General features: G+C 35.4%; 2 protein-coding genes across 3 annotated transcripts in view; both read left to right on the top strand.

Annotated features, from left to right (window-relative positions):
• Positions 1 to 2,739, top strand: part of LOC135685863 (ATP-binding cassette sub-family C member 4) — a 28,386-nt gene extending 25,647 nt beyond the window's left edge. The window contains exons 27-29 of the mRNA XM_065201958.2: positions 164 to 336; positions 964 to 1,069; positions 1,479 to 2,739. Coding sequence (XP_065058030.2) covers positions 164 to 336; positions 964 to 1,069; positions 1,479 to 1,916 — 717 coding nt within the window. The 3' untranslated portion in view covers positions 1,917 to 2,739. The remainder of the gene's footprint in view (positions 1 to 163; positions 337 to 963; positions 1,070 to 1,478) is intronic.
• Positions 2,740 to 2,914: 175 nt separating this feature from the next.
• LOC135685873 (putative tubulin polyglutamylase ttll-15) overlaps positions 2,915 to 27,327 on the top strand; it is a 29,094-nt gene continuing 4,681 nt past the window's right edge. For both annotated transcript variants that reach the window (XR_010516037.2, XM_065201969.2), the window contains exons 1-14: positions 2,915 to 4,030; positions 4,589 to 4,750; positions 5,152 to 5,271; positions 6,474 to 6,549; positions 7,256 to 7,325; positions 7,693 to 7,776; positions 8,529 to 8,613; positions 9,092 to 9,170; positions 12,802 to 12,851; positions 15,274 to 15,332; positions 17,528 to 17,594; positions 17,964 to 18,026; positions 18,645 to 18,703; positions 19,124 to 19,220. Coding sequence is in view for 1 of the 2 variants with exons in the window: in XM_065201969.2 (XP_065058041.2) it covers positions 3,848 to 4,030; positions 4,589 to 4,750; positions 5,152 to 5,271; positions 6,474 to 6,549; positions 7,256 to 7,325; positions 7,693 to 7,776; positions 8,529 to 8,613; positions 9,092 to 9,170; positions 12,802 to 12,851; positions 15,274 to 15,332; positions 17,528 to 17,594; positions 17,964 to 18,026; positions 18,645 to 18,703; positions 19,124 to 19,220 (1,254 nt within the window). In the remaining variant the exon portion in view is untranslated. The remainder of the gene's footprint in view (positions 4,031 to 4,588; positions 4,751 to 5,151; positions 5,272 to 6,473; positions 6,550 to 7,255; positions 7,326 to 7,692; positions 7,777 to 8,528; positions 8,614 to 9,091; positions 9,171 to 12,801; positions 12,852 to 15,273; positions 15,333 to 17,527; positions 17,595 to 17,963; positions 18,027 to 18,644; positions 18,704 to 19,123; positions 19,221 to 27,327) is intronic.

The raw sequence follows: 27,327 nt of genomic DNA on the forward strand, positions 1-27,327 counted from the left end.
GCTATGCGGTATGCATTGGTTGTGTTCTCTACTGGACTTGCTAAGTGTTCACATGATCACTTAGTTATGCTGCCAGGCATTGGGGCACAATGAAAACAGCGCTGTAAGTCATTAATTCAGTTGTTCCTGACAACATGCAATCAAATTACTTTTATTTTTGCAGGTCCAACTGAAAGAAACTGTCGCGGCATTGCCAGGAATGCTAGACAGTGAAATGGCCGAATCCGGACACAATCTCAGTGTCGGACAGCGTCAACTCGTTTGTTTGGCAAGAGCTATTTTAAGGAGGAACAGAATTCTTGTTATTGATGAAGCAACTGCAAATGTTGACCCGAAGTAAGCCTCTTGGTTAATTTCTCGTTTATATTTCTTATTTCGTATCCTCTGGAAGTACTTTGTTTATTATTTATTTTGAGCTTCTTAAACCAAACAGAATAAAATTTTCAAAAACAGGGTCCCGAAATCAATGAACAGCCAATATCTTCCCAAATTTTATTATATTTGTCCCGAATCCCCCGCTGAACTTCTTGTAAAAGCAACCTCCAAGTAGTGGAGAACTCATTTCTACAACGAAAATTAATTTGTGAATAGGCCTGTGTAGATTTTGTATACAGGCCAGACTTCCTTCTCTTTATTTGCCTGGCAAATTCTTCTTTAGTTTTTCCAGATTTATTGCCAAATACAATTTTACTCGAACATCTAAGGAAGTGATGAGAATAGTTCGAATTAACTAGTGTTCAAGTTTATCAGGTATTCGAACTTATTAGAGAAATTTAACGAGGAATGGGAAAGTCTTTCTAGTTTCTGAAAGTTCAAGATGTAGGGAGCTCCAGTTATCAGGAGATCCAGTTATCCAAATTTAACTGTATTTTCAAAGTTAAATCTTTTCCTGTGATGTAAGGCAGTCGTTTTTATATCTTAATTTTGTGTGAATTCTGTATCTTAATAACATTTTACTCTCAGGACGGATGCGCTTATTCAGGAAACAATCCGTGAAAGATTCAAAGACTGCACTGTACTGACGATTGCTCACCGCCTCCATACCATCATGGACTCTGACAGAATCATGGTATGTTCCCCTCTGTTTCCCTCATTCAATCGTGTGTTATTGCAATCTTGTCGTGTATAATTACTTTGAATTTAAATTTGTTTCAATCCTTGCCAAAACTGTTGGAACACTTGAGCAAAGCTAAAGCTTTTTTCGAAACCCCCCCCCCCCCCCCCCTACCCCCCATTACAATGTTGTTCAGTTTGGCTGTTTTGATGGTAAAGGTAAATCTCTTTCACTGAAAGCTGTATAAAGGCATTGAGAAAATAAGTCAACATTGTACGGGGGAGGGAGTCGGAATTTTGGAAGCGGAAGTGATATTTTGATGAGGTAGTTTTAGACTTGCTTTGCTAATTTGCATGCGGCAATGGGAAGGCGTTCCAGCTATTTTTGGCAAGGCTTGCTGATTCACTTTCCTTTCCCTTTCAAGGTACTAGATGCAGGGCAACTCAAGGAATTCAGTGAAGCCTACAACCTCCTTCGGTGTCGTAACTCGCTGCTTTACCAGCTTGTCGCTCAAACTGGTTCTTCAGAAGCCCAGAAGCTATTTGACATTGCCAGGAAGAAGTATCTAGAAAGGCATCCGAACAAGGCAGCGTCAGTATCAGACAACCCAGAGGAAGAGATGGGTGCTCTTGAAAACTTGGAGCCGGATGAACCAGACGAAGGCGTCGATGTATCAGTGTCAGAGGAAGAACAAAAGTCTGAAGAGGGTCAGGGGAGTGCTACAAAGATAAAAGAAGATGAAAAGAAACAATCTTCAGAAGGAGAGGCGAAGGAAGAACCAAATGATGACGAGAAGACCAAGCTACTGGTTGAGTTCAAGCCCGAAGGCGATAGTTCTAATTCGAAGGATGATCAAGCATAGTTTTTAAGTTTGAGTCGTTTTCGCGTCGTATAGAGCTTTTTATATATTTATATATACCTTTTTAAGCACATATATATAATATATAGAGTCATTCAGATTCGGTGTCTGTTTCTTTTATCACGTAGGTAGTTGAAAGATATAGTGTTAGCAATCTCATCGCCATGAGAGTTCGTTTTTTGTTTTGTTTTTGTGTCGTATGTTTAAAGGTTAAAGTATGTTTCTTGAATGGCAAGTTGTTTTCTTACTTATTTTGTGAGCCATTTGTAAGTTGAAGTCATTTTGATTGAGGGAAAATCATATAACCCGGTTTTTTGCTTGTGGTAACATTAACTTTGTGTGTCATTCGATAAGGCTTTAGATAGGCACAACGAGATCATTAATACCAAAGCTAGGACTCTATTGACGATTGTCACTTACAAAATGTCTATGTTCCATCCAAGATTCCATGAAAATTTCAAGCTCTAATTCCAGTCCGTATTCACTGGCTTATTTTGGACTTTCCCCTTTACCAATTTGACGTTTTTTGTCGCAATATTGTTCCCTGATTTCAAGACAATAGTAACAACTGTCTTTGTTCCCATGCTTGTATTCGTTTTGCAATTTCGTTTTTGTATGCTTTTTTGCTGCATAGGCTAGATGTATTTCTATGCATTTAACATTTCACATCTTTAGTGTAGTTAGTCGAATATAACAAATTGGGGACAGTCTTTCCAGTATTTTAGATGATTTGTCACCTTACAGGTATTCTAAATATTTTTAACAAAATATCACTGATTTTAATTGAACATATTTTTATGGTTTTTTGATTAGCAATGAGAAAATATTTTTGTTTTCATAGAATTTTAGAACCTGCAGAGTTTGATTTATGTGATTCAACGATCCCTCAATTAAGATAGGTTTTTTAAATCCGGTTCTTGATAAGGGAAATAATGTCAGCCATTGCAAATAATGATTGGTTGATTGTGCGCAATGACAAGTTGTCAGTTTCTTTTAGGAAAACTCCTACATAAGAAGCTAATGCCATTAGAGAAGAGGCACGTACATGGATGGGGTATCTCCCATTTTGTAACACAATCAGAGAAGAGATAATAAAACATCTTGTATTCCAAAACCTTTGTTTCACTGTGGCTATTTTTTAAATAAAATTTGTCCTTAAAATAGATTTTGATTTCATTTGCCGGTTATTAATGATACAAAATAGAGTGTTAAAGAGACAAAACATTCCTTTTTTGGAAAAATGCAGCCTTTCATTCCACTTCAATTTGCTATTTTCCTAATGGATGAAAGTTACGAAAAGTTACTTTAAATCATGAAATGTTATGAGCTGCTTTTTACATGTTACAAAAACCAAAGAACTTGTACAAATATGCTGAACTGTAAAGCAACACATTACTAAGAAGAGCAAATGTTCTGAATAAACTACATATAACAGCTTAAAAATCAAACTAATGAATATTACTATTTAATGGTCTGTCGTTAAGTGCGTCGTAAAGACAGCTATATACATGAAATCAAACTTAGTGTTGGACTAAGTGGTGGAAATCATTTTCTTCTAAATTATTAGCTTCTTTATATTTATACAAACATGTAAATATGTTTATTGCTGAAAATATGTATGGAATGAAACGAAAATTGTTTCTTGTTGACCCTTTTCGTGCATGTTGATAGTGGTCAAGCAAGACCACAACAACATCGAGCAGCAACAACACAGGCTTTGAATATAACAATGAATGTTGAATGAACAGGACACAACTTGAATTTAAATGTGAAAATGCTGATTCATGTCGAAAAACAATAGTTACTTACAAATGAGATAGCTCATTTGCAGCTTAATGGGTTCCTGTTGCATTTCTCGTGGGTGCAGGTAGTCACTCAAACTGTAAGAAGGACGTCAGTTTCTGCTGCTCTAAGAAAAAGAAGGTCTCTCCAAAATGGCTGATGGCAAGAACAGGACAATTAAGATAAAAACAATCTACGCTGTGCTAGGTGTACTTTCCATCGGTATTTTGATGATTGCATTGAACGTATATCAGCTGTACCACCTTCCATGGGAACATGCGTTGACTGGGTTTGCAATGCCCAAACCAAAAGTGGCATGGATATTTTCAAAAGAGGTAAACAAACGCCATGTTCGAAATTTTAATATGCATAAAGTGAGTTCAGCGTTAACATGCTTGGTAAAAATGTGCAAAATTGACCATCTCTCTCAAAATCTATTTAGTCTCTAATAGTTTCTACAAATTGTTGTTTAGCCACTAGCAGATGTTAATAAATAACTTATAACTTTTAAATGCTACAGGGTCAATTTTTAACACTGTCCTTTTTGTTTCTGGCCTGCCTAAAAAGGAGGCCAGTTATCGACAGCTCACTTTATGAATAGCAAGGTGAGCTTGTCCAATCCTAAAAACATTCAAGTTCAGAGCAATTTTTTCTTTGAGTGTATTGAAACTAATGGCCATGGCACAAAAATGATTTTGTTTGTAGTTGAAAACTTGCTACTTTGTAATTGCATACTTCATCAGCCACCACAATTCCCTTTCTTTCTTCAATAATTTTCTTTTCCTATACTCTTGATGTTTCTTATACATAATTTGTTGCTGATAGTGAATTATTTGGGATTCAGCATTTCTTTTTATGACATTTTGATACATGGATCATAAATTGCTTTGAAGGTATATCATCTGAATCATGTGATGACTGTTTTTGGAAGACTTGGCTACACAACTGTTCACACAACATCACCACCAATGCAATGGGATGTGATGTGGTCCTTTGAGTATCCATTTAGAAAAGAAATGTCCCATATGTTGAAAAATCTAAATAAATATCAGATGGTAAATATCTTTAGTCACTTTATACAGAAATAATTATTCAGTAAGTCAGATTGATTTTTTAAGTTCTTCAGAACTTATTCTGATGATGATTATCAATGATCCTGTACTTCTTCATAGAAGAGTAAATATTCATTGTAGTCAGCTTTGTCAAATTTTATAGAAAATCAATTTGACTACATTCTTTAGATATATATAGATTCATTTGCAAAAAATAATTTTCTTCAAAAATGTAGTGTAAAAGTATCCAAGGTATGATATACACTTAATGATATGATATACACCATATGTAGCATATCATTTGAAACTAAATCAAATGTTAAGAATAAATGATGATTTGTAGTAATGGTTTTAAAAGGAAAATCCATTTCGATATCATAGCCACTATTTCTTTTGAAATACAGGTTAACCATGTTCCAGGTTCAGGATTTATCACACTCAAGGTTGAGCTTGCAACATCAAAATTAAAGTGGATTCCAAAGGCTTTCCAAATACCCAAAGAGAAGTCTGCATTGATGACAGAAGTATGTTTGGAGGAGTATAAATGTCATTATTATATGAACAATTTTTTTGCGGTACAGAATTTGAAAATGGCTTTGAAAAAAGCAAACATTTTACAACATACTAAAAGCTTTTTCGTCTGACACTCCTCAGAGCATAAAACGTCAGAATAGGTTCCGAAAAAACACGATGGAAAAATATATACCCAGTTGTGGATCGAAATAGGCCAATCAGAAAAACGCAAGCACAAGACCGGTATAGTTGACCAATCAGTGCTGCGAGCCTAAAGAAAAATTACCAATGGAGTCCAAGAGAGAAAACGCACTCCTTTTGTCTACACAATGGCGGCTTTTTCGTTTTTATGTAGATTGACTCCAAAACTGCTAGATGGAAGGACGACCGGGCTCTGCCAATTATCCGAAACATGTCGTCATTATAGAGTTTTGCACAATCTGGGTTGTCTAAAAGATGTTTTTCTGATTGGCCTATTTCGATCCACAACTGGGTATATATTTTTCCATCGTGTTTTTTCGGAACCTATTCTGACGTTTTATGCTCTGAGGAGTGTCAGACGAAAAAGCTTTTAGTATGTTGTAAAATGTTTGCTTTTTTCAAAGCCATTTTCATTATTTTATATAAGCTATTATCCAAGATGATTTTATTTCTGCATATTCATTAGTGCCCTTTTACTTGCACTAAATAAACACAAATAATGAGGTTTGATTAGATGGATGGATTTGTTTTGACACAGCTGCATAATCTTAAAAAATAGATCACATTGTGGTTCCTCTTGCAAAAATTAAGGTTTGCCAAGCTGATCATCTGATGGAACATTTATATAACAAGTAACATGTGGTCTATTTTATAATTCCCTCTAAATTTTGTCTGTTAATTAAATCAATTGAGAACTTCATAGGGCATTTGTATGTATTTCGTGCACAACTTTAATTTACCTTCTTTGAAAATGCTTGATTGTGGGCTACACCCCTTCTTCATTTGTCCCTGCCAGGCTAGAAATTCTAAAAGACTGAATATGTATAAAATTTCAAGGAATCTTGACATTACTTTGATAATTGATTATGTGATCATCTTGTTGACAAATGAATTTTGATTTTTGTTCTCTAAAGGTCACCCCCCAAAATTTCATCAGTCGATTATTGAAGACAGGTAATGGAATTCTTTAGCTGAGATATCTGTGTGATTCGACCCATTGATTCTTTTTTAGGCAAAGCTAAACCATAATAATTTATGGGTTCAGAAAAGCAATGACCACCGGGGGATAAAGATTGTCAGCATGAATGGTAAGCAGGCTGTTGCAACTTTTTAGGATGCCCATTTCAGTATTCAATCTTCAAATTACAGGCTAACTTAAGAATTGAATTAGATCTTTTATTCTGCCATAGGTTCATCAAGTAATCAGCAATCAATTTTCTAATTCATCACTTACATATTTTACTTGTTGTAATGTTGCTGTCAATGTAATAGACTGCTAGGTTTTTCTTTGTAGTTTAGCTGAATTGTTTGTACCCTGAGGCTTTAGATGCCTCAGGTAAGAAACTTGCTGGTCCCAAATTTTTTCCAGTTGCCAGTCATTCTTGTAAGGTCATCATAACAAACCAATTTCTTCCTAGACTGCACTCTTTCTGTGATGACTTAAACTAGTAGTGGATTGTGTGTTTTGATATCCTGAAAAAGGCCATATAACAATCTTAGTCTGTTCCATACATAAAATTATGACATGAAGACATTTTCTCACACAAATGGGGTTTTGATTTTGTATTCTTTTGTAAAAAAGTTAAGAGCATTTACTTGTCAAAAATGTTTTGCAAGATCTTTAGCTTGTAAGGTCAAAATTGTAGATTATAGAACTGGCTAGTCTTTAAAGTTTTCCAGATCCACGTCTTCTTGTCTTTAGTCATTTTGCCTTTTCAATGTTAAAGCTGTGACTTTACAACTCACTTAACCAATTGATCATTGCAGTGACATTTTATTTCCTCTTTTTTCAAGATTTGGATTTCAAAGCTGAAGGCTCTTTTGTCCAATTGTATATATCAAATCCCCTACTCATTGACAAAAGGTTTGTTTTGTTATTATTACCAGCCCTTAATGAATTGAAATGGAAATGGACTTGATTCATGGATATGGCCAGATTTGTTTCTGAAATCCAGCTCTGGCCGGATTTGTTTTTGAAATCCAGTTCTGGCCTGGTTTGTTTCTGAAATCCGGCAAGTTGCCAAATTTTCCAGAATTTAATTGGAACAAAGAAAATTTGACATATTTGCACATATGACTATGAGCTTTACCATTATATTTGATTATCATCATAAAAAGCATCATGCATCATTAATTTGATCATCCCCTCCATATAACTATTTGAATTTGTCAAAAAGTCTGTAAAAGGAACACAAAACTTCCAGTTGTTTTTGAGTACATTTTTGTTGTAGAAAATTTGACATTGGAGTTTATGCTGTAGTGACATCTGTTAACCCACTTAGAGTTTACCATTATGAAGAGGAGATTTTAATCAGGTATGTCTTATAAATGGTCATGCTAAGAATATATGCCAAATCTGTATTAAAAAAGGCAGCAAGGTTGCCTCCGATGATTAAACATCTAACACTGCCTGCTTTATTGTAACCAGATATTCTTTGTTTGCACTATTTAATACTCTTTGTTTGCACTATTTGGATATTAAACCTTGTATATTTTTCTAAATCCATATTTTATCATTTAAAGCATAAACGTCTTTTGACCCATGTGGTTTTTGCAAAGTTGTGAAATAGACACTCTAATGTATCATCATTTATCCAGGCAAGATTTTATGTCTTGACATTAAAGCATTTTTCTTCAGACACGGTGCTGTTCCGTGTTTCCTTGTGTTTTGGTAGCCTAACAAGGTGAAGAAAGGAAGTTATATATCTTTGCTAAAATTCCCTATGATTAATACTAGGATAGCATCATGCAAGTCCTTTCATGTGATGGCTGTTAAACTTATATAACAACCTGCTTATCAACATCATAAAAGTAGTATCTTTCAACGACTACCGTAGATTTCTTAAGAAATTATTTTGCTGAGCATATAGATGATTCTATAAATATTGTAAATAACTTGTAATCACCATAAATGAAAGTTTTTAGCGATTTCATAGTTAACTTTACTTTTCAAATTAATTTAACCAGGACACATAACAAAAAATTTTCAATTTGAAAGTTAGAGTATCTATTTATTATATCAAAAAGTTAAATCGTTATTGTTGTATTTTTCTTTGGACTTTTGCAGATTTTGTCAAACAGACTATGAGCCACTCGATGTGAATGATCTAACAAAGTATGTCGTGGGTGCAGATTATGATGCTCCTTCGCAGGCAAGGGATAATCACTTTATACTATAAAAGCTAAACTGTTGCAATTTCCCTCTTCAGATAAAATTTGTGTCTCCAATTAAAAGCTTTTACTTTAATACTTTGGAAAATGAAGACAGTTACAATATTCTACATCTGTATGGCTCATACTTTGGTAGCATCTTTTACCACCCTTAATTTGCTTCATTTCATTTCATTGTCTGCGTGAAAATTGAATGGTTTCCGGTGCAGTTGCTTGAACATTACATCAATGAGTTAATAATGAGTTTGTCAGACATCTCTTTATTAAATAAATAAAATATTCGTTTCTCTTTTTCAAAAAAGGCATCCAATCACTGTAAAAAGAACTTTTCCTGAAAATAATCATCCAAAATATTTCTTCAATCATGTTTTTTATAAAGGTTTTAAATCACGCTTAATGCGATAGAAGTTGCAAAAGATACTTCGTCCTTTAAAGCGACGTAATTTTTTCAACTTTCAGATGCCTTCGCTACAAGGGTACTTCAATCATGGGCATTTTAGTCGCAAGCAAGCACTGTTCGGCTACCTACAGAGTCAAGGTAACATTCACTTTATGCCTTTATGCTTATTGTAATCACACCATTTCACTACAGGATCTCTAATAGTAGGCATTAACAAGCAGCCTTGACTTATGTGGCACATAATTTAGCGCTTGTGTTAGTTAAAGTACAGGTCTCAGCCAGAACCTGAACTCGTGCGCACAGCATCATCAGTCAGCCATCTTGCAGTGAAGGCACTATCATTCTCTGATTCTTCCCAATCTTCCTAAACTGTCAATCATTTGATAATCAGACTTTTTAATCAATTCATGTCATCAGATTTCTGCATCAATCTTTCTAGCTACTTTCTTCGAAGGTATAAATGGGCCCGTATCTTCGCGGATTTAACAGTCCTTCTTTCCCCTTCTATCATAACCTGAGATCAGCTACGTCCTGACATATTCCTCAAAACAAAGAAGAACTGTTTTTGTAGTCTAGAGTTAACCAAGGGCTTTGAAACCAATATCAACTTGCTAAAAGAAAGTTTTAAAAATATGCCACCCTCATATCAGATTAATCGTCAGTTCAAGTCAGTTTCTTTTGTCAATCTTCTTTATCAGTTCATTTGGGTGTATTTGTCAACTCCTGCAGCTCACTCATTGACATTTGTGACTCCCTCTTTATTGATCATCAACAAAAACGCTACACACTCCTACACTTTCAAGCATTTCCATTCACATCGCATATTCTGCCTTTAACTTTTTGTGCATGAAGTTGTTTATCACAACGACTGTTAGAGCCAGTTATAAAATACCCTTTATATGAAAGAGATATGTAAGCGTAGTCTATTATAATTGTAGTTTGACGAAATAGCATGGGGGACTAAAGATTATCCCATTTCTAGACAAAGACTGTGATTTTATTTATTTGTTCTTGTCGACTATTAACTCCAGTCACTCTCATAATATTCCAAGATCATTTAGCAGTTAATAAATCTGACATGTAGCAAATTTTCTTTTTATCCCTTGTCAGATTTAAATCAGAATTTTGAAAAGTTTATTTGTTCTTTAAAACTGACCAGTCACTTTGTCGAGTACTTTTCCTTTCAATTTCAAATTGACCATTTATCATTTTGAAAACATATGGAATAGTTTGTGATATAAATAAACCTATGAAGGCTTAAGGCTTAACATGTTAGACAAAAAGAAAGTTCATTAAAAAACTGTCAATTAAGAGAAACTTTCAAAAACTGTCTATTTATTGTAGGAGGTATTTTGTGATCAGAGTCGCTGTGAAATAATCTTCTGGTTGTCTGTCTCGTATGAAACTCAGAGACTTGATCCCTAAGCCAAGAACTGAAGTTTCTGTTGACAAAATATCGTAATTTCTTTAGCAAAAAGTTATTCATTTTTCAGCTTTCTGTTAAAAACAACAGCCAGTCATTCGACAATCTCTTTGGACGCCTCATATTGTGTAAAAGTAATGGGATATCCTCTTTGTTTTGTTATTTGTGCTTTTGATACCCCAACCTTCTGCGCAAGATAAATTATTTAAATCAATACGATATGGCATGATTTTGTTAGATTATTCAGCTACCGTTGCTCTGTAGTCAAATGCCTTCATTCAAGTCAACATGTGCTCTCTAGCACCACAATCTTCTCCTTTTGACAGATGTTTCAAAACTTTATCCAATGCCGTAAAAAGGAAAGAAATAGTCGAGGAACACAATTGTTTGAGAAGAACAGGAACAGAAGAGGATTTTGCATTGTAAAAAAGAGTTTCTGTAGTTTTTAGAAGAACGTCCCCCCTCCCCACATCAATAGTACATATGGCCCTGCAATACATCCATTGTCATCTCGCTGACAGTCAATAAGAAACTGATGTTTCTTAACCTTATGTGGTTTCTGATCTTAGATGCCGTCTCAATCGAATCTTGTAACAATTGTAGTAGAAACTGCATGTGATGTATATTTGTAGTACCAGTCTGTTGTTGGAAGATGTAGGGTGGTTTCCTATGTTACGCTGCTATTATTTCTCTGTTGTTTGAACATATGCGCTATAAGGTGTTACTCGGCGTAACCTACTTAACATGCGTGACCAAAAATAACTCTCATATCATGAGTAACCCAAAAATTCCATCTCAGAATCGTTATTAATGGATAAGTTTTGGATTGTCACAAATTACTCCCTTCAGAAACCAAAATATTTATTGTAGGAAGAAAATGAATTTTTAAGATTCCTTAGGTTTTTTCTTCGTAGTGTGCGTTGGTTTACAATGATAGCCTTGAGTTGTTAGACCAAGGACAACTGGTATTTGAAGACTTGTTGTTGTTGTCCTGGTGCATTGAAGGGAATTACTTCAGCAAGTCGAACCAAAGAAACATATATTTACCTAGAATCTAATAATTGATTGGTTTAACATATCTGAAATGAGGTCTGCTGTTCTAACCTGTTCTTTTCGATTGAAATCTGGCTCTGTGTCCTTTTCTGGTAACTTGCTGAATAGGGTCAAAGGATTGCACAATCTAGTTTTGTTTGAAAGGGCATTTAATTGTGACAAAAAAAGAAGTTAATACGTGAGTTTTTTCTCCAATTTTGATTCTCAGATTGTTGTTATAAGCTCATTCAGTACCTTCAATTAATTCCCTGTTTCTGGCAAATCGGCTCTGATTATCCACAAGTCAACTTCCTGCTGAGCTGTACTTTCATTTCGTAATGAAATACGCTTTTTAGCTTAATTTCCATGTGAAATATTAGTTATGAAGCTAGGAGGTCTCAGCTTCCTATACCCCTGTACTTTGTTCTCTAATAAAATTTCATAAGCCTTGCGTGTAAGTTCCATTTAAGGGGAATTAGCTCTTTATGTCTTATGTAACTTCCAAGCCACCAATATATGTCCATCAGGTGACGACTAATGTTTTCTTTCATCTCTCGAGACATGCTCATAAGATTCATATTAACAAAAATGTTTTCATGAAAACTGGAGTAAAACCACCCATGAGTATGCTGTTCAAAGCTTTGTTGCGCTCTTCTTTTGAAGTGTCATTTTAACGTCGTTTTTGCTAAATTCCAAGTACTGGTTTAATCTCACTTGACCCCACTATATTCTTTTTTCAATGGATGGCTTCCGTACTTTGTCAGATTTCCTACTTTTGGACCAAGGGTGGTCAGCAATTTCATTTTCTCCGTTCATGATTGGGGTGTAATTTGGTTGCTTTTCATAAAAGCTTGTTGTAGACAATGGCGACTGAAAACTTTGACACGATGACACGACAAAGACCATTGTATTTTTTCAAGGGAACCCTAGTAGGGTGGTCGATCCCTAGTGTTAAAAACCTGGATCTACAATCCCGGACAAAATTGTAGAGACAAAATGCAATTTCTGCAATTTTCTACTTTATGTCGCCCCTATAAACTCGAATCCCCCCTTCCCCCCGAATCAATGTTGGATTTGTAGTTCTATCATTTCTCCTTCAAAATAATGCATTGAACATTGAATTGGGGGAGGAGGGAAGTTATTTTTAAAAGGAAAGTGAAAATATAAGTTTTCCATGAAAAGTCTCAACCATTTGTTTCCGGGATTGTAGATTATATTCATTCATGCACAGTTTTGTTTTTTAGCCATTATAATAGAAATCTAGACACCTACCATGGTACTTTTCATGATCATATGCTTGAACATTATTTGCAGGAAAAGACACAAAAAAGCTTTGGAAAGACGTCAGGCAAGCAATCAGAGAGGTATCCGTCATTAATAAGTTTTCCTTCATTATCATGACCACATTCAAATCATGAACAACACCTTTCTTTTTCATAACGAGCAGATATCTGTTTTATCGAGGTGACAATAAATCATTTTTGGGACTATTTCTTTGTAAAATGAAACTTTAGTATGAACAAGAAGGAAAGATAAATCAATCAAGTGATTGTTCAAGACTTTCACTTAGTCTTATAAATGTAATGGTGATCACAACTTTGAAATTTCTTTTAAAAAATCACAACGTTGGGCCTAACGTTCTCAGATTAGTTTTACTCTCTTCTTCAAAAATTTTGATAGAATGCGGAGCTAATTGTCTGAATTAACCTTTTTCTTTTTTAAATCACTAGTTAAGAAGGCTCTTCCCCCTTCTAGTTTCCCATCTTTCTTTTCCTTCCCTTCGTCTTTTCATCTAGCCTTAGTTACAGGCCCTCCTACAAACAGTGGGCAGAGCAGTCTGCGCGTGGGTTTTTGTTAAGTATGCTACCAACCTTCCAGTGACGATGACATCATCTCGTATGCTTTAGTGCAAATGTTTAGAATTATGCATAAGAATTAACGAAACAACGAAACCTTCTTTTAACGAAACAAGCCACCTCACGAACTTTGGATGCATTTGCAAGGTAAAGTCGGTTTAGCTCAGAATTGAAGATTATAAATCTTATCATCAAAGATTATCTCTCTTAATTCTAACAGTTTTCTGTTATTTTATGTTTTACGTGTAAATTTGCATCACTGTTTAGGCCTTTGGTTTTGTTTTGTCTTGTTATCTCATTTCATTTCGTTGTAGCATCACCCCCTTAATGCTCTTGTTGTAGATTGTTAGATCGATATAGGAAACAAGATAACTGTTTTTGGTTTTGTAAGGTACTTTTAATGGCATCTTAGAGTCTCAGCTGATTAGTTCTGGTTCTTAGAGGAATTATTCTCTGGCATATACCCCTGGTTAGAGAAGCTGAAGTCCAAAAGGTTTCCTTGGCAACTCAAGCCCAGTGTCTTAAGTAAAATAGTATCGATTTCTAATGATCATAAAGTACAAAATTAAATTCTCTTGTGAAGAGGATTAAACGATTAATCTAGACTTTGGACCAAAGATAAGATATTGGTCATAGCTGTTGATATGGTGCTCAGGGTAGTTGATTACTTCTTGCTATAGAAATAGAAATATGTTTGGTCCTAAGCCTCGATTTGTCTGGACCAAAATTTCACTCATCATCCTTTTGACGTAGATGTGGCGTTACGATATGATCATCATATACAATTTTATTGTCACCATTATAAAAACATTATGATAACTCAATATAGCTGCAGTTATCATTGCACATTAAATATAGATTCAGTAGGATAGTGGTCATAAGAGAATTTAACATTATAAAGTACCGCTGAGGCTTTAATCGAGCCAGCAATTAAAGTGATAAGCATGGTTTACTCATGTTACCATAATCCATCATGTTACAAGTCTAGTACAGTAGTAGATAATTTGCAATTGAATCTGCAGTTGCTTATCTACCTGGCCAAACACACTTAAGTGCTGCAGAATCCGACGTATTCTGCACTTTTCAGACCTGTTTTTTCTACATAGAAATGATTCTGATAACACCATCTAGTTCCCTAAGAAGCAAAGCCACCAGGAAAGCAGCTTCTGTACAAATGTCCAAATAAAATGGGAATCGACAGGAAAGGGAGAGAATAGGCTAGAAAGAGAGGGGAAGGTAGTTTAAGAACTCTGTAATACATTGCCACCAATTATCAGAACCTCCTGCAGGGCCTCCAGCTAGCAGAGGGTATGGGGGGGGGGCGGGGCAGGCCTTATTTGCTATAAGCTGTTCTTAAGCGTGTACGGTAAATCGTTAGTTTGTCTGTAAAGTCGTCTATAGGTAGGTAAAATAACACCTAATTTTTTCTTCTTCAGTAAATTGTACTATTGACGACCCTGCAACCCCCCTCCCCCCAATCTGGAAGGTCAAGCTACACCACTGGCCTGCTGCTTGACAGATCTTTGAAATTCTAGCTGGGTTTTTACAGAATTTTGCAGTAGGGGTGAAGATCAGCGCATCACAATTCAACTGGAGCAAATTTTCAAACACCAAAGCTCGGACATTCGTCTTTGCTGGCCTTGTTTAGAGAAAAAAATAGAAATATAACTGAAAAATTGCAAAGATTCTGTTCACAATACGTTTGAAGACATGACTGCTAATGTTTCTGCTGTTATGTCTCTTTCCTTTCAATACACAGCATTAAACAGAAGATCAAAATGGAGGTTTATTATGCCTCTTAATACTTTACTATCTATACAACCCACCAGACTGCCTTCGAGACGCATCTCTTAAGTTCTCATTAGTTTTTTGGCTCGATCATAATTCAATTTGTTCTAACCATGTATTCAATTTTTATAACTGCTTCCAGACGTTCATTGCAAAGGAAAAACAGATGAGTGAAATGATGGCCCATTATAAATCAACGAAGTAAGTTGTTAAACCATTAAAATTTAGATTTGTTAAATTTAGCAAACTTATAATAAAGTGACTTTCCTCGAAGTAATATGAACAATTAAGATGTTTGCATGTTTTATTTGTATTGGAAGCTGGAAAGCTATTGAGACAAAAGCGTGGAGACAGGCTTAAGGCCTTGGGCGGCCACTGCTCTGTTGTTTTCGTACATTTTTGTAATAGTGCACAATATACAGGTCAGTGTCATAATTAAGATAGTGCAAATAGATAATTGTGGCAATTTAAGTATGGCTATTAATGGATTTTACAGAGCCAAGTTTGACTTTGCCGTGAGGAACATTTTTTCTACATTCTGTCACACATGTCTGGGTCTGTTTTATCATAAACCATGTGCATGAAATATCAGGAAGGCTGCAGCTGTTCTAAATCATTTGAATTCATTAATGATATTTCAATAATATAAAAAAAGAAAGATACACAAGTGCCGACATGCTTCTTCTCTTTTGGAGGGGGGAGGGAGGAGAAAAATAACAAAGACCATAAGACACTTCAAATGTTATAGAATTTTACCCAGATACTCAGAACTATTTTAATGCAATTTGAGCTATCGTTTCTTTGAATATAATCGAAAGTTTGATAAAATCTTGCAAGGCTTTAAATGAATTTGAAATTCGGCCTGCATTGCCAGTTTTTGGTGGAAGGAATAGACATTGCTAATAAAGTTTTGAATTTAATTTTGGGAATGGATTCATAGAATGTAACTAAAGCAGACTTAAAAAATAGTAATCGTATCTAAAGGGCGTGGTCACCACAAAAAATTTTCGGCTCCCAAGGGTCTTTAGAGCTTCCACCCTGCCTCTCCTAGAATCAGCATTTATTGCAAGTAATTGCTCCTGTCTATGCTGTTAAGATTGTCGAAATGGTAAAAAAGCTTGGGGACACAATCTGCCAACCTCTTGACTTGTAAAAAACGGTTTTTGCAACTCCTTTCCAGTGTGTAATCCTTTCAACGTAATGTCTGCCCCGTACCTGTTGGCGTCCTTGATTATACAAAATTTGGATTCTTGTACTCACATTTCTTCATGAAAATTATCCGCTTGGATAGAAGGGAATTGTGAAGGAGGAATTCAGTCAAATGTATCGGCAAAATCTTAGCGAAATGACGAGAGAAATCAATTTACATATTTCATACGGACCCTGTCAAAGAAAAGGAAGTATGAGAAAAACCTTAATACAAACGTATTTTGAGATGGAATTATTTCATTACTCTTTTATTCATTGTCAATCGATAACATTTTTAACGTCTCAGGTATTTGAGATTCCAATCAGTAAGTCAAAAGTATCGACCAGTTAAAGCCGTCGACCATATCGTATCAGTCAGTTATAAGTACAGTTAACGTGTCAATCATTCTTTGTATTTGAGGATAAAATACTTCTCATGCTGTCAGTGCCGTGTTGTTTTTCAAAGATTTTTTTGACAACATTGATTGAAAGACAGGACAAACGCCAAGTCAAATAAGATCATGTCATTTTATATAAAACGATAATTATAAGCCCATGATCTGTAGATTGATTCAGCCAACGTTTTTAATATCTGAATTAGAAAATGTACATTAATGCTTTACTGAAATATTCTGATAATGATTCTCACTGGAACCATCTCTGTGAACAAAGATGTTTATGCCACCGCAAAGATCGAGCTATCAGTGCTTGAAACGAAAATTTACTAAGAGCCGTGCATGTCAAATATGGATCGTAATAAACCAATAAAAAAGCAGGATGCCTTTTCAACCAATCAGCCTTCTATAGCCTAAGAAGTTGGTGCTGGGATTGGAGAGTATAATGCTCTCCCTTTATACAACTGGGCAATTTTTATTCCTGTACTGAACAGTGTTTCACTCCATTGAAATCTCCTACACTCTTTAGTGAAAATCCTATTGCTTTATCTGAAAATCCTTAGAAATCCTTTTGTTTTGGTTGAAATCTCGTACTTTTTTTCCAAGGGTAAGTTGTTTCATTGTTTTCTCTTGCAATCATATTATATTTGTGCAAAAGACAAAGCTGTTGACAATTCGCCATTTTTACGTAATTATTCAGTATTATTCCTTAACAATTAGCCACACAATCTTAACATGCATATTTTCTGCAGTTTTGCTATATTTTCCTGATTTGGCAGTAAAATCGTAATCTTTTCAACTATCCTTTTGCAGCAACTTCTTTGAGCTGGTGCGGTTTGACTTTGTCATAGATAGCAATATGAACTTATGGCTGATGGAGGTTTGTGAGCTTAAAAATTATATTTGCAGAATAGGATAAATGTAGCAAAGTACTTTATTGGTTTTGCTGACAGCAACCTATACAGCAGCATTATTCTGATAAAAATAGGCGTGATACATAAGATAATTCTGTAATACAAAAGATTCGAAGTTTTTATCGTTTTCTCCAGCTCTTTACGAGATTTCAAGTCCTAAGCTTTTCAGTGTTTATCCTCAGCTTCATTGTTAATTGTAATAATGTTAATTAGCTCTCAAGATCTTTCAAGAAAAACAGACTAACCTTTCTGCAAGGACTGAGTTGGCTAGAATGATTCTTTTGACTTTTTAATGAATTAGAAAACAGTATTTTTCCAGATATCTTCATTCATAGGTCAATATGTCACCAAACTTGTCATCGGCGGGACACACTGAAAATGCCCTCATGTATGAGCAGGTACTAAGATTTTTTATCTTTTTCGATATCAGTGAAAAAAGGTTGTCATCTGCTCAATAAAGGTACTAAAACAGAGCTTTCTGGTGACAATGTTTCTTTCTTTGTACTTGACAAATGTACCCAATAAATCCTTATATTGGCCTGTAATCACAAACTCCGCAGAGAAAGTTGTTTTCTTAGTAAAAGTTACTTATTTTAGAAACAGTTTCAGTAATATTACATCGTTACATAAGTTCTCGTTGTTTTAGTCAAAAGGACAGTGCCCCCGGGTGCCCCTTTTTGCTATTAATGTGCTGTTTTTATGGGTAACAGATAGTTAGCAGATACTCCTGACCCTTGACATTGTTGGCAATACCAACTGGAAAGAATCAAATTAATCGGTGTAAAAGAGTCGTTGCTTTGCCCAAGAGCTGCCTAAGAAGAACAAGCTGCATTCTTAGACATATTTCTTACAGCATATTTTATCTGAGAAACCGTACTATTGTTTTGAATAAAGCCACTAGTATTTTTCATTTTCTGTATAAGTATCACGGGAAACTAGTTAAATAATTTTTTATTGGTCGCGTTTGTCCTCCAGTATGTCTGCTTATTTCATAATTTATTGATATCAATTTTCAGGTTGTTTACTATGCATTGCAGTTGGCTGGTGCTGGATTGCTAACAGCTAAGGCTGAAAGGTATGCTTGACGAATGCTTTTTCCCAAGAAGATGTCATATAGTCTTTCAGGCTTTGACAAGTAAAGAGATCTCTAATACGTGTAGAAAATATCCATGTACCAGAAGTTGGTGAATTTCAAATTGCCTACAACAGATAGAAATAAACCCACCAATAATAAGTATTTGCAGTGAATAATATTTTAGATGCCTTTTCCCTGAAGCCTTTCCCTTCCTTGCTCCTTGGTAGCTTTGATGTATTTGGCAAAAGTTGTTTCGTTTTTACATTTTACCGTCACTTTGACATTAATCCTCAGGCAACCGCTGTTTGAACATTTAAAAATTTAAAAAGGCATTTTATAGGCTTTTAATGTTCGTATCAAATCCTTTCCAAACATATTTATTTTACTTTGGCAATAGTTGTCTCTTTTCCTTTTTTGCAGCGAGGAAAGTGAACAGATGCTTGTGAATGACAGAGATCTTATGGTTGACAGCGAGCGATGCAGAAAGTTAGAGTGCCTTTCATCTTGTGGTGTTGAGGTAATCCTCGAGTTATTTATCACATTTATGTCTTAAGTGGTTCTAGATTGCATTTCCTGAAAATTCTTTGGGTGAAAACTAAAGAAAGTATGAAATTCGTATAAAGTGCTTTTGAAGGCTCGTTGAACAAGTATTTGTCTCGTTGATCAACACGAACCGTCTGTCATTTGTCTGCCTTTTCTCTAACATCCAAAAATATTTATTTATTATTTTTCTTGTATTGTAGATTTTTTGTTGCATTTTTTCAAAGTAGTTTCGAGAATAACATGGAAAAATATGTAAATGAGATGCGTAAGAAGTTAAAACTTTCATAAAATCTACTTATTCTCTCCCAGACATCAATTAATAAAGAAGAACTGCGACTCATAAAAATTCAAACACATAATTATTTGTGGTTGGTGGTAATCTATGAATTAGAGCCTTCATGTACACTTCAGTTGTTTTTTAACTAAAGGATTCAATTATTGTTTTTCGGTCATTTCCTTCCTTTTATAGCTTTCAAATTACTGAAAATCTAGCATTTTGTCTGAACTAGAAATTCGAAGCCAAGGTCTTTGTAGAAGTTAAGAAACCTCGTTAAAAAATTTCATCAAGATACTCTTTATTTCTTTTCTCGTTGGGCCTTGAATGAATCTGTTTCCTTATCTTTATTATGATTTGTTATTGCTCAAAAGTTTAAGCTTACTTCGTGCTGATCATAATTCATTCATTAACCATTAAATCATTCATCAATCATATATTGAAAAATTCCTCCAATTTTTTTTAAAACCATCCAACCGGTGAATAAAGTTCATTGCAATTTATTAATCCACTTGCTTTTAGCCCATTCATTATCATCATGATTTTAACAAAAGCCCGTTGTTTTCTCTTTCACCATCGCCAGGCAGATACTCTTTTTCAAGCAATGTATCCTTTAAAAAATTGATACGCCAAGTTTCTACTTTAACAGCGGAGTATGTAAAGTAACTGTGAGGACCGACAAACTTATAAGTGTACATGGCTGTTTTGACCAAAGGAGGCAAAGTCTGCCTTGTTATATCTTAGTTACATTGTACCTTCAGTATTTGAAATCTTTTACAAGGTATTATTTTAGGTCAGGCTTGAGAGAACCAAAAACAATGCATTTCCATAGCATCTTCAAAACATATGTTTTACCCATGCGCACAGATCAGAACAAAGATTTGTGTTCACTATTTTCCTTCATGAATCACCCATATCGTCGTTAGTTGCTTTGCAAGTTCTAAAATGCATTAATCTGTTTGTTCCATGCTCCCAGTTGTGCCGAAGGTTTAGTTTGAAGTGTTATTACTCACAACTTATCATAGGATTTTAAAATAGAAAGTAAGGATTACTAACATTATGTATATTTATGGCAACAGATAGTTTTAACTGTGTACCAACAGTGGTTTTTGCATCTGTTCTCCAAGTCCCATTATTGCACCTTCTGTTGTCTGCATCCACAGCTCTGCGCTGCACCTCCTTCAAATAAAGTTGAATTTAAAGTTCTGTTTTAACGACATTGTCGATTTCTGCCTCCTTCTGACTCATGTTGTTTGGTGCTTTACGTCGTCAGTTCTTCAAAGCCTCTTTTCATACTTTATCATACTTCTTATAGAAAATTTATTCGCAAGATTCCATGCAGCCTTCCATGAGATATCTAAATTTACCTCTCGGACGTTGAATATAAGAACCTCTAAATATAAGATTCGTGTATTTTAATGACAACGAAGCTATGGCAACCAAGACCATATGCTACACAGTCTAAAATGAGCTGGATTATAAAACTTTTTTTGGAAAATATTCTTAATCTTTGTCTATTGTAAAAAATATATTTCTGTCTTAAATCTAGCTTTCTGTCACTTGTCCCTGTTCTACTAATACCACAAATTTAAAGAATTTAGATATGTTTTCCAAAAAAAACGATCAGCCTGTGCTCATTTGTTAGCGGGATGCTTAGAGGTGATTCCATCTTTATTTGAATTCTTTCGCAAATTAAACAATCCTTCAGCTTTATTAGATATGCTGAAAAAACTTCTCAATATGTCTGGTTGTGACTAACTAGACATGAGGTTAACACGATGTTTCAACTTCTTTTTGTCAAATGACGTCATTACTCGTATGGTAATGAAAAGTTCTCTAAATTGTTTTGTGTCTCGAAATTATCTGTAATGTGGGCAGGCAACTCCTATAAAGCCAGTCGCGTAACACAGATTTTTATCCAGAATACAAGATTATTTTTTTGGCATACAGAGTAATTTAATAGTGGTAACGAAAAACGAAAAATTTACACCGCTAACTAGCATTTCTACCAATAATTGTCTGACATTGTTACTGTGGACCACAAATTTTGCAATGTTCTGCGTAGCTGTTATCGTTTGAAGGAAGCAACAGAGCAACGTGCTGCACCTCCCCTGGCTGAATCATTGCGCCTTCGCAATGCATTCTTCTAACAGCGCTATGTGACCTTTTGTCTCAAAACCAGCTATTAGAGAGAATCAAGTTTGTAGACTTCCAAAACCCCAAACCTAATCGTTAGAGATCAAAGCTATCAATACACTTTTTAGATAACACCTTACACCCAAACCTGGGTTCAGAAAGCAGCTAGTCCTGCAACATTATAGGCGTTTGAGGTTGGGAAAGGGGTACATTTGTTTTCTTTTAGAAATAATGCTATATACCTTACAAAATCGTTTGATTTTGTCAATAGCTAATGTCATCAATGTATTCAGCAGGGTTGGAGTCCAGATTTCCAGGGTTACAAAGCCAGAGGATATAGCAAAACAATAGAATACATGATTATAGAGTAGCTATCTAAATAGGTAAACTAATCGCCAAAAAGCCACCAAAGCGCTATTATAATTATTATCATCGGTAAAACTCGTCAAGCTTTTCTTGAAGTTCTTCATAGTATTGATCCATGTCACTCTGCAAAACCAGTAAGATTTAAAGGTTAACAACAAATCAGTTTTGGTAAAATAACGTGTCAAAATCAATTATTTTCCAACTCGTTCGCCAAAAACGGTTTCTAATTCAATTTTTTTCAGTACGCCTCTGTTATCATATTTCATTCCGGTTGCTCTTTGGCCCCTTTTGTTTATAAAGTACCGCTTTAAATTTGCCATGTTTCTTTGTTCCCTCTTTGTACTTAATTCCTGTCTATTTCGTTTTTTCCGCGGTGGTCGAAAGGTTTGTTGGCATTACAGACATTTTAATAAAAAATTGAAAAGCTTCCTTTTTGTCTCAAATCCACTCTAGGTATGTCTCCTTCGTACATATTAATTTTCGTTTAACTTATTTGGTGAATTTTGAAGTTTCTGAAGAATGCAAAGGGTTTCTTTTTTTTTCTAACTGCCACATGAAACTACATAGGTGCAAGGATGGCAAAGTAGTTAAGGTCGTGAGCAACATATCCAATGGTCCGGGGTCCTAGTCCTTGCCATGACCAAACTTTCAATTAGAGTTAAGAGAGTCCACAACTCTCTGAAGTTCTAGGCATAGGAATCACGAGGTGTCGTCACATCGAGAGAAAAGGCCAGGACATTGCTAGCTAAGCATAGTTTCTCATTTTTTTAAGGCTACCTTCGAATGCTTGGTAGCAACAAATATAAATACATCGAAAAATGTTCCAGAAACCAATATAATTTATCTATATTTTATTCAGGGCAAGTCATTAACCATTTTGGCTTCCCTAAAATTTTCAGGTCAAACATCACGTCAAAGACGACCTTCTTACCCCCTTTTCAAATTTCTTTATTTTCCTTTCATTGTTCATTTCACAATATTTACTAACCTAAAACATTTTGCATCTGGCAAGCCATCATTTTTTACATTTATTTTGCCTATTTTATGTAACTTCCAAAGCTTCTACGAATTAAAAATCGGATTGTGTACATTATATTTATTGATTCACGTGGTAACCATTCTTTTAGCGAAGGTCCTCTCTTACGTTTACGTTAACCTGTTATGTCTTCTAGGTGCTTTTCAGACTGTAACAAGGTGCTTTTTATTTCGGGGGGTGTATGAAGCTTTAAATTGTACAAAGCTCTATTATGTCAGTGTTCATTCAGTTTCAAGCTGAATATTAAAAACCTTTTTGACGTAATCAAATAACTTGTTCAATAGAATAACTCTTTCAGCGTGTGTTCCATTGCGTAAATTCATCACCTTAAAGGGTTATAAAAGGCATTTTCCTTACATCTCACATGCAAATATAACTCTTATTTCTCTAAGCCTATTTTCAAAACATATTCATGTGTAGCATACTCCTTAGCAAATACAGATAAGCCAGCATCCCATATATAGTATTCAGAATCTAACAAGGCACCCTTATCAGAGGCCGCGGTTTTAATAATCAAAAAGAGGTCATTACGTCATCGAAATTCGCAAGTTATCCGATTTTGCTAATAGCGTTTCACCGTTTTGTACCTTGCAAATGAATAGTCAAGTATGTAAGATCTGTTTTGACTAGCAACTTTTCCAAGGAATACTCACGGACAAACAGCGAAAAGCGGCCTAGGCGTCAGCGGCTGTACACTCGCACAATCAAACACACTGCCGACTGCATTTTATGTTAGAAAAACGCTTTTGAATTTTCGTTTGTACATATTTGTTTTTGTGATTCAAAAACACGTCAAGAGGTGTGCCGTACTGCACTCCGTTGGCGGATATTGATTTTTTAGATGTGAATTTTCCCGTGTGAATTTCTTTGAACGGGGTTTTTCCTATTCCCTTTTATTTTCATTTTACTTCAAGTTAATTTCTTTAACTACGGTTGCCCCGTCATTTCATTGTGATATACTCGTAAAACTTGCTCAGATTTGTGCAGCAGAGTACATAGACGATAGAAGCTTTTCAAAAGTGGGGGGTGGGGTGGGGGGCATATGTAGTCAAGATAGGAACAACTCTGTAAGCTGCAAGTAAGTAATTTACAACTGTTTCTGAAAAATGGGGAGCCACGTGCCCCCTGTGCCCTCTAGCTCTTACGTCTATGGCTAAGTGCCTTTCGGTTTCTAAACACAACAATTTTGGCAAGTTCTTGGCTCCAATCTCCATAACAATCAGACTTTTTGAAAAAATATCTTTCTTTGTCGTTACATTTGAATATGTAATTAGTCAATGGTGGAAGAAATGGTATCCGTCTTCGCTTATTGATATTGGGCCTGGCACCTGATTATCTTCCAGGCAATATTCGATTTAATTAGCATTTAAAATTAATTGGGGGAAATTGAATGGCTGTCTTTAAAAAATTGAATATTGGGGTGTTTGGATAATGAAAGAAAACCACCTTTAACTTGTTAATAAGCAGCATCGTCTCCAAGAAACTCTCATATGAAATACTTCAGGGAGTTTTTGATTACAGAGGTTTTATTATATGCATTGCAATATTCGACATTCCGTATTTTAAAGAAAGTCAAATTGACTGACTGTGTATCCCTGGTTAATTATACTCCTGCTGACGTGGAGTAGTTCAGTATGGGCTTCAGCTAGCTAGGCAATTAATCGTAAGCCTCATACTGTCTTGTATTCAAAAAAAACCGGAGCTGCTTGAAGTAATGCTTCCTTCAGCTAATCTCCCGGTAAGGTATCTGGCCGTATTTGACGTCATTATCTTTATTCAACTATCGATATCAACTATCGATTTAATTGATGCTAGAAGCATTGTACCCTGCTATAAATACCAACTACGATGACCTGATCTTTTGACGTGGTTTGCTGAGCCTTGCATTGAATGCACATTCAAGGCTTATTTTCGCGCTGTTTTTGTCGTCCATGAAAATTAAGTTCATCACGCTATATCTGAAGAGGTCTGAAGTCGGCCTTCTACTAGAACATTCATTGTATCACACACGAATGTTTGAAAATCCAAGCGATTTTCTCAAAGTCCGTGCGCATTTCAAGCATTTCTCACAGTAAGCTTGTTTTAAATCACAAACTAAGAGGATATGCGAGGTCGAGTATTCAAAGAATTTCATTGAGAAAACCTAAGTGTTTTAAAAAAGACTTTAAATATACCTTAGATAGTCACCGGAAAACAATGTTTTGATGCAACAGTTAGTGGGCGACAACAACACATTTGTGTTTTTCAGTTCGCGTCCGACTACAGCTTAAGTCTTCAAGGTACAATCCAGACCGGATGATAGAAGAAAAACTAACTAATATAGGGAAGCTGTGATGTATTCTTTAAAGCCAATTTTGAACTAAAGTTGATATTGAAAAAATGTAAGAAGCGTAGCCTTGGCGACACGCTTTGTCGTGGTCTTGACTAACAGAAAAAACAATATCTTGCTTTGTTTATTGTTACTTCATTTCATTTTTCGTCCGCTGTCTCTGCAACTTACTGCAAAGCAACGTAGAATGTTTTCTGGTGAGTATCAATGCATCAATACCAAGAGCATATGGTATTTGATGGCGATTTGAAAGGGGCTCTGCTTGCACTATTGATAGGGGCATTAGCGTAGACCTTTTGGTTCAGGGACACAATTAATTTCTTTGCGAAGTGAAATCTGCAAGATCTTGGCATAACTGTAACAAAAAAATCTTAAAGTATTGGAACACTGCCCCCTTTCCCTACGCTTCCCGCCCGCTGGGCTAGTATTCTGTTGGCGAACAGGGATACATCGTAGCCTGACAGTGCAACTCTGGACATACATATAAATGCTATAGGCCTTAATGCATATCGCAAGGTTAAGCTTCAGGGTGTTAACCTATTTGAATCGTTGTTTTTTATGTATCTTTTGTAAAGCTTCTTTAACCTTCCAAAAAAGTACCGCAGGCATCGCGGAGCAGGGGGGCTGGTATGGTAAATTCCTCAAAAACTTTGTAATTTCAAACTTTCAGCAGCATTAAAGAACTCAAAAGTGTTTTTAAATGTCCCAAAAACTTGTTTTTCTGGTGTGGTTGACTTTTTAATTGATAATTTTGAATTTTTCTAGTTCTTTAACCTTCCAAAAAAGTACCCATCACTATGTGCACTAAAAGGTTGCTGGTCTGTTTGCTGTTGTACCTTACTACATATTCGATACGTAATGGACAAAACCAGGAGTATGGGATCTGTGTGTTTTGTCTTTGCAAAATGCCTAAGTTGTATACATTTCTTTAGTGTTCAAAAATCTCCCAGGCGCTGCAACACAATACTAGCAGCGGAGGTAACCTTTCTTTTCATGTCTCTCACTGTCGGACTGTTAGATAAAGTTTTTCCTGTTATCAGAATTTCATTTCCTGAGTATAAAATAAGGAAAACAGATGTTCTTCCAACTGCTTACTTAGCGGAAAATTCTTTGAATTTTTTTAAATGTTTCCGTACTGTTTGTGGGATTTGCAGCGGAAACTCTGGAAATTGCAATTTGAAGAGCAATCGCTGTCTTTCTATGCACCTGAGAAAGGTCTCGTCTTTATCAAGTCTTTGTCCTTCCAGACCATTTCCTCAAGAGATAAAGTAAATATTAGACGATGAGTTATTCATGAAATTCACTTTGCACAACTCGTTTTTATAATATAATTCAACTCAGATCCAACTCTGATGCAGACGATATTCTTTGAAAGACCAGTCTTTGCAAAGACAACTCTCTGCAAGTCTTTGTTGTACCAAAAGCAATTGCATTTGGCCTGCATTGCCAAAGAAAATGTTCTAACATTAATTTTTGTGTGCACTATATTTAAAACATTTCAGCAAAGAATGAAACAAGGTGCCTGTAACCTCAATGTTTAAGCATCAATAAGAAATAGAATCGAGCTCAGAGAAAAGCACACGAGAAGATGAATTCCACAGTGAGAAGCTTTGGATTAAGCATGCACATTTTTATAGAAGCTTTGAAAAAGAGAAGGGACGACGAGAAGATATAAATTTCTCCCATCTTTGGTGTTCTTCTATCAATCGTTTGCTTGTTAAGAACATACGCTACGCTGTTGCACCTTTATCATTATAGGTTCTTTTGCATTCCATCCCGACCCTGTTTATTTACGAGTTGATCCATTTTGAATAAAACTTATTGATATTTGAAGTTCCGTCAGATAAAAATTTCGTCAGTTCGGAAAACTTTAATTTTTACGTTGGTGGCCATTGTGGGCCCAGCACTAGGATAAAGGCTTGTTTTTGCAAAATAGAAAA

Source organism: Rhopilema esculentum, chromosome 10 (genome assembly GCF_057945365.1).
Source record: "Rhopilema esculentum isolate cy_ngs chromosome 10, ASM5794536v1, whole genome shotgun sequence".
In the NCBI taxonomy this organism is placed as follows: domain Eukaryota; kingdom Metazoa; phylum Cnidaria; class Scyphozoa; order Rhizostomeae; family Rhizostomatidae; genus Rhopilema; species Rhopilema esculentum.